Source organism: Lethenteron reissneri, chromosome 35, assembly GCF_015708825.2.
Source record: "Lethenteron reissneri isolate LAM-NWPU_2019-01 chromosome 35, ASM1570882v1, whole genome shotgun sequence".
NCBI lineage: Eukaryota > Metazoa > Chordata > Hyperoartia > Petromyzontiformes > Petromyzontidae > Lethenteron > Lethenteron reissneri.
Genome location: NC_083813.1, coordinates 9,005,557 through 9,018,404, shown reverse-complemented (window position 1 = coordinate 9,018,404; position 12,848 = coordinate 9,005,557). Strand labels below are relative to the sequence as shown.

At 43.6% G+C, this 12,848-nt stretch overlaps 1 protein-coding gene across 1 annotated transcript in view; it reads right to left on the bottom strand.

Moving 5' to 3' along the window:
- Positions 1 to 4,267: 4,267 nt before the first annotated feature.
- The window catches only part of LOC133350898 (lysosome membrane protein 2-like), a 28,674-nt gene continuing 20,093 nt past the window's right edge, over positions 4,268 to 12,848 (bottom strand). Inside the window, 4 exon segments of the mRNA XM_061565735.1 lie at positions 4,268 to 8,068; positions 8,968 to 9,126; positions 9,834 to 9,885; positions 10,593 to 10,666. Of these exon segments, the coding sequence (XP_061421719.1) occupies positions 8,036 to 8,068; positions 8,968 to 9,126; positions 9,834 to 9,885; positions 10,593 to 10,666 (318 nt within the window). The 3' untranslated portion in view covers positions 4,268 to 8,035.

Genomic DNA, 12,848 nt, shown 5'->3' with positions numbered 1-12,848 from the left:
ACACTCAATCTGCTCGATTAAAGGAAAAGAGGAAAATTGCATACAAATCATTGGACAAAGTAGTCAAAAAGAAAGCAAGAGCTGATAAGAGAGCTTACCATGAAAGCAAAGCTAAACTTGCTGAAAAGGCAGTGGCTGTAGGGTAAATAAGCACAGTCTACAAAATCACAAAATAACTTTGCGGAACAAGAGGTAAAACTCCACCAGTCAAAGACAACGAATGAAAGACCATCGCCACTCAGAAAGCCCAGGCAGAAAGATCAGCTGAGCATTTAAAACTGTCTAAAAGCAGACCTCAACCAACTTCTTAATTACAAGATGTCATATATGGCACACCACTACGGATTGATTCAGACCCCCCAACTAAAGAAGAGATCAGCAAAGCCATATCCACAATGAAATCAGGAAAGGCTCCAGGCATTGACACCATCCATGCTAAAATGCTCAAAGCAGGTTCAGAGACCGGCAAATGCACTCACAGACTTGTTCCAAAGCATCTGGGATGGGAACATCTTTTTCAAGGACTGGACGAAAGGCCTAATCGTGAGACTCCCAAACAAGGGAGAGCTTGGAAACTGCGACAACTGGCGAGGAATTGCATTCCTTTCGCTTCCTAGCAAGGTCTTTTACAAAATTCTGTTCAACAGGATTAAGTGCCCTTGACCAGACCCTGCAGAAAGAGCAAGTTGGCTTTAGAAAAAGGAGAGGCTTCATGGACCACATTCACTCTACACAATATCAATTTAATTGATTTGAAGAAAGCTTTCTATCGAGGTATTTCAAAGATCCTACCGACATATGCCATCCCACTAAAACTCTTTGAGTTGATCAAGAGCTACTGTGAAGAATGTGAATGTGCCAACCTGGTCAACAACACTACCTCAGACCAGAAACCCGTTACGTCAGGGGTACCCCCAAGGATGCATCCTTTCACCGATGATCTTAGATTTGAAGCTTTCGTGACTGCAAGGATTCATATTCTTAGGCTTTTTCGGTAAAGTCACGTGGGTAAAACATTAAAATTAATAAAAGTTAAATAAAATAAAAATCACGACGTTTCGGAGGCAACACAAGCTTCCTTCTTCAGGTGGAACCGTCACAGCCACGACAGGTGCATCAAGTAAATGAGAGATTACAAGAGCTACCACTCCGTATATATAATGGTTGAAGAGGGGAAGGGCCAAGTACGGCACACTTTTTAAATCCTTTATATTAAGTTCGCTTGCTTGCTTGCGTGCTTGCTTGCTTGCTTACGACCGTGCAAATCTTTCGGTCGTTTTTTAACCCACTTCCCGTGATCCAATCGAGCTGACATTTTGCACACACTCGTTGTGCGTGACAATTAATGTTCGTGAAATTTTTTTAAAAAATTTTTACACTGTTTAGGGAAAACAAATTAAATATTTAATTACCAATTGCTTAATGGTGGCAGGCAATCATCTGACCCATAGGTGGCAGCCATCTCAAGCCAGAGGACGAGAGGACTCTAGCCGCCACGCATATAAAGGATTTATAGTGAAAAACTTTGTTTTTACGGGTTATACTTGTTATTAATATGGTAAGGTGAGGCTTAAGACTAAGAATAGACTGCATAACAAAAGACTGAGCCCTTGCCATGGAGATGTGCGGCCCGTGATCACGCCCAGCCCACACAACAAAAGTGTACTTTTATTAATTTTAATGTTTTACCTACGTGACTTTACCGAAAAAACCTAAGAATACCGATGATCTTCCTGGTTGTGATTGACTGGGTTACGAGATGCACCACGAGAGACTTCCCAAGGGGAATCCAGTAGACTCTCTTCTCAGTGCTCAAAGATCTTGTTGGTTTCGCAGATGACTTGGCTCTGTTCTCCTCTCAATAAACCCATATGCAGGAGAAAACAACTCGATGGAGGCAGTTTGCTGACCAACTAGGCCTGCAGATAAATGTAGAAGAGTTTAAATTTAACACAACAAATACAGCAATCAAGAGAAATACACTGAAACAGGTTGAACGTTTTACATACCTTGGAACTTTGATAAGCAAAAGAAAACTCCACCTCAAAAGACATCCAAGTCTAGACTAAACAAGACAAGACGCACCTTCTTCCAACTGAGAAACATCTGGAAGTGTGGCCAATACAGTTTAAAGACAAAGGTATGAATCCATAACAGCAAAGTTGGAGAACCACCAAGAGAGACATGAACTCCATATTAACCTTCCACAACAGACAGGGGGAAATCTGTCGCATCTTCTGGCTAAACAAGATTTCAAACCGGGTCCTGCATATTAAAACCAATTCAAGAGGCGTAACGCTGGGACATGTGCTTAGAATGGAACCCGAATCGATAGTGAAAACTGCCCTAAGATAGACAGGCAGAATGGCGACGCAGCATTCAAGACCAACTAAAGACCATGGGCCTGTCTTGGGGTGAAGCAGAGAAAGTGTCTAAAGACCGTCCGGCATGGTGTGGGCTTGTTGCAGCCTTATGCTCCACCCGGAGCGAAGATGAGTAAGTTACGTTAACAAGTATAACCCGTAAAAACAAAGTTTTTCACTATAAATCCTTTATATGCGTGGCGGCTAGAGTCCTCTCGTCCTCTGGCTTGAGATGGCTGCCACCTATGGGTCAGATGATTGCATGGCAGCATTAAGCAATTGGTAATAAAATATATTTTTGTCCTAAAAAGTGTAACATTTTGGAAAAAAATTTCACGAACATTGTCACGCACAACGAGTCTGTGTGGAAAATGTCAGCTCGATTTGATCCCGGGAAGTGGGTTAAAAAACGACCGAAAGATTTGCACGGTCGTAAGCAAGCAAGCGAACTTAATATAAAGGATTTAAAAATAGTATGATTGCCAAGGAATGGAACGTGTCAGAGAGCACCTCTACTGAGGAGATGGAGCAATGAAATCAGTTCGTGTAGGCGTTCACATCGCGGGAAACGTGGAAGGTCGCAGTGGCTTGGGCATATCTTCATCCAGCAGTGGATTAATCATGGCTGATGATTTCACCATTACACATCCAAAACAATAGATATTGCCCAAAGTAATTTTCAAGTTTGGCAATAGTTTATTGAAATCGAGGACACAACACAAATCATTACCGTTTCAGCATTAGAAACAACCGAGTATTTTTTTCTTAATACTAAAAGCCTAAAGAAAAAGTAAGTTAAAATCGGCTCGACTTGACACCATGTTCAACTTCAGCTTGAGTTCAGACAACAAACTGAAAAACGAAATTCGTTCAATTAAACATGTTCTTTAGCAATTAAGAGTACATTTAAAACTGGCAAGAGTTATGACACCAATGTTTAGAGGGAAAAGGTTATTATAATTCTGTGACGCATGCCAACTGTATTACACAGAGTTTATTGCAGTTAGCAGCTTGGCATAGGTCTGATGGAGTGGCATAAGATGGCATTAAGATTATTTCAGAGAGCAGTATGACTTAGCCCATATGTCATTATTAAAAAAATCTCGAAAATATTACATTCAGCATACTGTGGTTGAATTTACATCAATCTAAAAAAAATGTATAAACATGATTTGAAGCGTTCGTGACTGCAGGAATCCATACTCTTTGGTTATTTCGGTAAAGTCACGTAGGTAGAAAAAATAATAGATCACGACGTTTCGATCGCAACACAAGCAATCGTCAACTGCTAAAGTAGGCTTCAGCAGTTTTTTCTTGCTGTGGATGTCCCACCTGATGACGATTGCTTGTGTTGCGATCGAAACGTCGTGATCTATTGTTCTTTCTACCTACGTGACTTTACCGAAAGAACCAAAGAGTACGTATAAACATACCAAAGGTTATTTTTTTTAAACTGCACTTTAACGGTTTACGGTTCAATAACCATCCCGTCATACTGCACACCATTGCATTCATATGTGAAGTAACATTAAACGTTCACAAAAAGTTTAAAAGCACTAATCACATGAATCATTTCTCCAAGTGGAAATACCTTGGAAGGCGGAATTTGCCTTCCATACGCCCATAATGGAGAGTTGGAGTGTTTGCGTAGTGGTGAGCGCAATGTGCTAATAACCCGGTGACCTAACTTCGATTCAGTCACGGCTCAATTCGGTGGCGAGTTACATCTGGAATGGTTAAGGCCACCCACCCCCTACCCCACCCCCTCATCCAGCACTGCTCAGGGTAGTGAAGTATGGTCGAATAACCCCCCCATAATCGACACGGCACGAGGTCTTCATCCAGCAGCGGACTGACAAACGTCTGTCAGTTATTACGTAAGGAAAACTCACATTTTGTGTGAGTTAATTTTCTGCACAAAGGGGCAACACTTTTTATTTTCTATTAAATTTCACAACACCGTGCATTCAGGAGGAAAAATATAAACATGCAAACATAAACTTATTAAAACTATACCCGCAGAAGTTGGTCAAGTGAGGAGGTGAGCGACACCTACTATGTGCAAGATGTGTAAACCGCCACCACATTTCAAAAATGTTTGACTCGTACTTTGTGGCTTAAGAAAATACCCTTATGATTACACAATTTGGTGATACTGCATTGACAGTGTTAGAAAAGGACAATTAACATAACATTCACACATTCGTCAATAACACTGTAGCATTAAAAAGCAAAGATCTAACGCGCAACGATTTGGCCATAAGAGTTGGAAGACTGCATTTGACATGGGGCGTCATAATTAGGGTGTTCTTTAACAGTTTCATTTATAAAAACGTGTAACTGTGTTAATTCCTTGATATGGAACACTTAATTAGCAAGGTTGTCCAGTGACACAGTGCAAACGAATCCAACAAAGTTCAAACAAAACTTAAAACTACTAAAGTTTGGTCGAAACTGAATAAGGTGTCTATAATTTATTTAAAAACGAAAATATCGATTTTGTAACACTGATACCAAACGAGATCAACAGAAAGTTTACAGTTACAAAATAAAGATTGAGTACAATAGAGACCCGCAAAACATCAGTATGAAATGTTTTTATACGCCTGAAAATTCAACCTGCTAACACAGTGAATAATAACTGTTAAAGACCCCTTGTCTACATTTTCTTGCTGGAAATGGTCAAGGAAAGCATCCCCCCCCCAGTCTGCAGAGGAAGCAGATACATCTCTTGCCACACGAAACACAGATGCATTCTACACCGAGGCTATGCCCGATAACCAAAACCACTTGAACTTTATACTGGGCCTTCCGATTCCACGAATCCTCGCTTTTCGGGGGTAGAAATTAAATATTTTTGCATGCAGTGCATTGTGGCAACTCTGGCACTGCATGTGGCCGCGTATGCAACGTTGTCGTAACTGAAATTTTGATCACATACAAAAACGATCCCGCATGTGTATCCAGATTCGATGGATCCGGTTTTTTTTTTTACGAATATGCCATCACACCCGACTTTACACACGCTGAGGATGAAGCCGAGCAGTGGCTATTGAATTCAAGGTGGGTCAACGCCAGAGCGATCATGGGTTACGCAATCAAATCGCGCAACGTACAACACCCGCTTCTGCAGAGTCGTTCACGTGTAAAGTAAATGCGCTTGCAAGCTGCCGAGTTGCACAAATGACCGCTCGGGTGTTCACCCGCCGTTACACTCGCATCGCCGGATGAACGGGCACTCTCAGAAGGGAACAAACGCATTAGTGCGGGACATTCGTGGGCATTGGCCCGGGGATTGCGCCCTCGAGTTTCACACGGGACAGGGTCCAAAGCCCCGTGGACAAGCGCACATCTCTCTAAGCGAGCGGGTATCTTCAACCACGCACTGGAATCGTCTTCATTTGCGCAACGCAAGCCGTGCAACGCTCATCGGCGGTGATGTTGAGGGACTCGGCATTGTTGATCCGAATATCCGTGATGTCATCAGTGATTTTTCTCTCAAGTACCCCGTCCCCAATCCGCAGATAATGGAACGAACTTTCTGCGGCTCTACACTTACCATACGAAATTGTGTTTTTTTAAAGTTTTGCTGGCTGGTTGGCTGGCTGGCGCGCAGGCAGGCAAGTGCGCGGAGATGACGCAACCTGCATCATCCACAGTGTTGCGGCGGGTACGTGAGTCGAGCTGACATTACGCCTCCCCCCTCCTCCACCCTGGCCGTGTACTCCAAACAAAATACGTGGGCAATGCTAAGTCTGCGAAGAAAACTACAAATAGACAGCCACTCCTCAATGCAGATGTAAAAAAAATAGGAACAATCGAAGCACGGATAGATCAGAGACCCTGTCCAAGTCCAATTGGTCATAGGGCAATCCTCCTTTCAGCGGTGTATCGGGGACAATTGTATGCCGGTCAGATGGGTTTAAAGAAGAGAATCATAATTTGTTCAATATGAGTCAAAGGTCATACGACTGTGGACCAGAGGAGTTCTACTAGAATGCTACTCTTACGGAGCATACAAGTTATATTTGTTTGGTACAGTGAACAGCCGATGAAGTCACCGAGTTGCAGAGAGGTCACCAGATTAGAGAGTCTGAGCAGAAGTCACCTTACACGTGTAAGTGAAAGGGCTGCGTACGATAAAAAATGCGCAAGCATCAGATCGGCTATTTACACAAGCACGGCCACTCCCGTACGGTCCATCTTAATAACCACCGGCCACGCACTTCTCCACGTTTGCAGTAAATGACGTGGCGCTAAACTAATGAAGTCCATTCATCGTGGAATCTGCTTTACTGATGCAACCCAGTACCCCAATGAACGGGTTCTGAAGGCTGTTAAATCTTCGGACGAGTTTTTTTTCTTCTTACAATACACCCCCGGCAGTAAAATTGGTGCCATGTAGCAAGATAATGACTTAAAGCGATTCAAATTTGTTTTATAATTCTCGGATTCTTGATACCCATCTGGCCATTATTGCCGAAACGCCCTAAGAGGAGAACTGACCAATGATTGCAGTGATGTGAATTATGGGTATATGACACTCAAATTAAACATCGTTTTTGTTAGCTCTTATTTTATCTGTCATTTAACGAGGTGCTCGACAAACATAAACTGATACAATGTGTATTGCACTTTGATAATATGAGCGAATGGAAAAAAAGTGTTCAACTGCACAGACATGAAATATTAAACCGCTTACAAAATCAATGTGCACGTAGATCATTGGGGCCTTGGAGCCACTGGTACAATGGGCAAGCAAGTAGTAGAACACGAGGTCGGCAAAGAAACCAATTCTACAAGTTCAGAGCTAAACCCAACCCCCTATCAGCAGAGGTAGACACGGTCTTCCTGCAGTGCATGTGTCCATTGGGTTTAATAAGTATCCATCACAGGCAGCAGCCTTAATAGGAGGCAGTCAAGGCAAACTAATAAGGGATTATACCTGGAAAAATTACATTTTAGACACAGGGATTCTCCCGTGATGTTAAGGTTGCTAGGTTGATCTCCTGGCATGGCAGTTGAACCGATTAAGCGTATTAAATCTTCCTCTACTGCTCACCTATCAGTATAAAAGAGCACACCCCAATCAGCTGATCGGCAGGTTACGTGTGTTGCAGAGTAACATGTGTGTAGCTACTCACACCTCTTCCAAGACGTCTGGCCAGCATGGAAGTGTAGGCTAAACACCCTCTTAGAGGGTATCTCTAGAGCTCCTTCTCGTGAAGGCAATTCTGCTCGCAGTGGAGTGTGCAAGATATTTATCGGCTGCACTTTTAAATGTTTACCTGTGAGCTTGCTTTGTAAAGAAAACTCTACTGCCAGTGTCAAGTAAAATAATGCAGCGTTCTTTAAGTCTATCAAGTCGCAAGGTGTGCGATGAGGGTTGTCGTTGTGACGTTTTGGTCAATGCCTTTATCCATCACTCCAATTTGCAGTAAATAACAACCCATGCAGAAGAATGCAGGGGAAGAACCCACTCAAAACTCCACACAAATCGGCATCATGCTTGCCATAGTGCATCGGATATGATACAAAAAAAAGAGTGCATTTTTTTTTGCATGCACACTATGAAAAAAAATGCATAATAATCACTGACATTTCTTTGTTTAAATTCAGTAGTTAGGCAAAGTGGTTGAATCTTCCAGACCGATGGACGGTGCCTTAACACCTTAATTTGGGATCGGCTCATATTCGGATTGATTCTGCAAAAGACAAGTGACACAGAGGTGGGGTGTAAGTTAATTAATTCACAGCTGATTTTCGTCATCTAAAAATCTGACACTGCATCTCCCCTCCCATGCAGTAGTAGCATCTTGAGGGTCTCTGGCAGGAGACACCCAGCAGCATCTGTCCCGGAGGCACAAGGTGAACTCAGCATTGGCCAGCAAGTGGGTATTCCTCTGCCAGTAGATGTGGGGGGGGGGGGGGGAGGCACTATTGCTATGTGGCTTCAAAATGAAGTACTTTCCTAGAAATGTCTTACATTCGGCAATTAGACAAATTTTTTTTTTCAGACGCTGTCTCCCTGACAGACCTGGTCTTCACCTGAGGACGGCTGCTTGCGTTGTGGCCGAAACGTCGTGAGAATTATTTTATTATGTTTTATTTTAATTATTTTATTACTTCCCTTCTACGTGACTTTACCGAAAGAACCAAGAAGATTTTGACAATGACTTCGGCATTCATGGGCTACTCTTTTACGATCTTTAGCATCCCAGGTGTAAAAAATCAAGTTCAACTTAATTTGTTTAATCAGGCGAAAACGCAAGAGACCAGGTTAATTCTCATTTGCAAGCATGAGTTGGGGATGCGTTACGAAAGATTAAGGAAGACATCTCTAAATATTCTACTCAGCGGATAGCACAATACGACAATTAAGAATGTTATCATACTCCGTCCTTTACCCTCCAACTGGACCGGCGAATTTCTTTCCGTCATCACGCCACTTTTATTACTGCCCGCTAACCCCCCCCCCAAACCCTGCCCCCGTTTTAACGCTTCGTGTCAAGGTAAGGGGTTGAGGTTAGACAGTGTGCAATATGTGATGATAAAGATCACGTCTGGGCCAAGTGAGAATTTGCACTCTTGAGCCGTGAGCTACCTGGCCCGTCCTGCTCCAAGCGCGGTACAGCAGGCCTGTGGCGACGAGCGCAAGCACGATGGCAAGGGCCAGGAGGACATAATGCAGGTTGCTCAGCAGGTGCACCTCCAGAATCTGGCTTCTCAGCTGCGCTGCAGAGTCGTCCTTAATTAGAGCGCTCTGCGTCGAGGTGGGGAGGGGTGCGTGGAAAAGGCACGCGGGGTCATTAAAGAGTAAAACGGCAAAAGGTCGGAGTGCCCACACTTTACCCCACCACGCACAGCAACCAGTAACGCAGGGATGCGGAACCTTTTTTCTGCCAAGGGCCATTTGGATATTTATAACATCATTCGCGGGCCATACAAAATTATCAACTTAAAAATTAGCCTGTTATATTTGGTAAAACATTTAATTAACTCACCCATATAATGTGATGGCTGGAACAGACCGAAACGATTTCGCGGGCCTTATACTGCCCGCAGGCCGGACGTTCTCCACCCATGCAGTAACGTAACCATTTAGAACTGCTTGGTGGTCAAACGAACACTTGTTTGAGGAACCAATGATTTCCGTTAATCCAACTTTACAAATTCAAAGTGGATTGAGTGTGCAGCGGCGCTCATCTCCCGTTTACAGGCGGTGGTGGAAATTCCACATTCCTATGGCAGGAGACAGTCTTTCCATTGCCCAACCAATGTTGACTTTCACGGAGTGGTACTCATGTTATTAACAACTGGAGCATGAAGCAACAAGTCGATCCCCAAACAAAAAATGTAACTCGCAACCTTTTGATTGCAATCCACGCGGCGCTCTATCAATGCGGTACCCAGACACACGTTTCTTTAACACAGATTGCATATTGCAACATTCGACCAGGGATATCTTACCTCATTTATGAAGACAACAGGGAACAGAAGGGTCCTCACATTACCAGTTTGCCTGCAGGAAAAAATTAAATGCAAATAAGGTCACAATACCAACAGCAGGACTGCAAAAATAATTCCCCTACATGCTTTTACTTTTGCATTCTCAATCGTCACGTTCACTCAGACATTCCAATTTGTCGCTCATTCCAGTGTCCACCCAAGCTCCCATACGAAAGCTGGTGGATGCCCCCCCAATTACACAAGTGATGAGAACCACAGCTGCTACCAATTGGTGAAGCGTACGTGCGTATGTGGGCAATTTAAACATTGTTCTACTGATCGTGCATTTCAACACAATGACACCAGATACATCAGCGGGCACAATTAGGGACCGAACTGAAAATGACGGGACGTGCCATTGCAAAATGTAAAGGCCAATTAACATGAGACTGCAATGAGGACGGGTCAACCTTGAAGCAGCAGCACTGCCAAACTGTCTGCAAGAGTCACAGCGTTGATTATAAGTCTTTTGCGAATTGACTTTCGGGAGGTTCTGGGTAAGACTCTAAACGTTACGTGGAAAATGTTCAGTCTTCCGTGGTGTGAATCAGCAGTCATGTTTCCCTCCCCCACAAAGGGGCCCCTTAATCGTACTTGGCCGAGAGAGAATCTGGTTTAAACTATTGAACTCGGAAAGCGGGGAATCGCCCGTGAACAGAGACACATGGAAATCGATTACTTATACGAGTCATCGTGGGTGAAAGTCAGTCGTGTACGTACAGAATGTTGGGAGCCCTTTGCACATGGACATTTATTTGGACTTTCTTCTCTGCCCTCAGAGGAAATCCTGTAACCTACAGAACAGAAAAGCGTGCAAATGTCAGTAGGGGGGGGGGGGGCGGAAACGAAATCACCAGTGAGACTGTAACCAATACCTCTTGTGCCACGTTAAACACAGGTCCAAAACAAACAAACTAACCCTTGTGGTCGATGCCAACACCAAGCAAACAACACCAAACTTTGAACACGTTGCTCAGAATTGTTAACCTCTTTTATGATGAGGCCGGGAGGGTTAAGCTGTATTCGTTGAGCGAATTTACCTGCCAGCTCTGCACAACCTGCAATTGCCATTTAAAACTGCCGACTTTGCACAAGTGCATCTTCTTGATATCGTTTACACACGGGCAGTGCAAATACCAGTTAGTGCAAACAGAGATAAATTCCCCAAAAAGGACGTCATTGTTAACTAAACTTCTTGTGGTCCCCTTGGTCATTTGGTCAAGGTATCTCCTTCCAGTGCCGTCTCGGCTTCTCTCTGGCCAGTGCTGCTCCATTGAACTGAGGTGGTTTCTATCCCGTCCAGCGTTTGATGTTTGACGTCCAAGCAGATCACGGTGTACCTCTTTCCCGAGTACCTTCGAGCGTCACCTCCATCACTCCCCTTCAGCAACTGGTCGCCATTCATCCCGGTGGTCGTGGGTCCGACATTATAATTTGAGCTCGTGGCACGCACAGTATTTGTTCACTCAAAGAGAGAATGACTCCGGAGGCGTGAGAGACCACCGGCAAGTGGGAAGGCAGCCAAGCAGGAAGGCAGCCAGCAACGCAAATACTGTATTGTGCAGTTTTAAATGCCAAGTGTATTTATGATTAATCTATGAGTCAGAGGCTATGTTAAGATGTTATATATATAAAAAAAAACTCTTGAATTTCTAAGCATTGATGGAATAAGTTTCTGCTGTTTGTCGCATTTTGTTATGTTATCGTCAAGATGCAGATATAAAAAGCCATAACAGCTTTTTAAAGGGGTGATAATAATGTGCAGCCATTTGTAAATCTATGTCCATACTTCACCACTCTGGACAATGTGGGTTTTTGAATAGTTTGTAAGAAGCAGAAATAATTGCACTTGGGTAGGTCCGGTTGCAGCCATCATTCGCCACTGAATGTTATCCGTGACGAGGAATCGGAACGCAGGTCGCTGGGTTCATAAGCCGGCGCCAACAATCGCTCAAGCTCTGCAGTCCGCCATATGTTAAAATGTTTTCAGTCAAATTTCGATTTAAAGCTTTCATAACTGCAGGGATTCATCTTCTTGGTTATTTCGGTAAAGTCACGTAGAAGGGAAATAATAACATAATAAAAATAAAACATAAAATAATTCTCACGACGTTTCGGCCACAACGCAAGCAGCCGTCCTCAGGTGAAGACCTGGTCTGTCGGGGAGACAGCGACGGCTGCTTGCGTTGTGGCCGAAACGTCGTGAGAATTATTTTATAATGTTTTATTTTTATTATGTTATTATTTCCCTTCTACGTGACTTTTCCGAAAGAACCAAGAAGATGTTTTCAGTCAGTTGATGAGTTTACATGTGGGAGGAAACCGGAGTGCCCGAAGAAAACCCACGCATGCGTGGGGGAAAATACCCCATCCTATATGGATGAAACCACACTTCAATAGGGATTGCCCATTGGTACGGCTCTTTTAGTACACACAATCGACAGGAAGTACAAGAATGGGATCGCATAATGCGCATGCACGATGCACATTAATTACAATAATATAAATAGCTCAAACGGCAATGGATGCCCATTGTCATTTATATGAATTCATTAATCCCCCCCCCCACCTTAGCTCAAGAAGGGCACACAAGTGTTGTCATCACATCTACCCCTCTATTTAAGGAATGAAACAGGAGGACTTCTCCACAAATCTGGCTGTTGCCTGATGAAGCTAGTTGTAATTACTGGCGAAACGTTGTACTCAGATTGCAAATGTTGTGGCTTGACTCTCCAAGACACCGGTGTGCTCTACTAGTAACAAATTGGCAGGTTCTGTTTACGTGACAAACCTTATTCATTGGCTGTGTCGGTGGTCGGGTGTTTAACGACACATTTATATATTTATGCGATCTAACCCAAAAAACCTGTATTATGGATGAATGAAATAGATGGGAGTCCATATTTTTTGCCGTACTGCATTCTCCTGGCAAACCAGGGCATGGCATCTGCTCGATGCCCACAGGATCAGCATGGT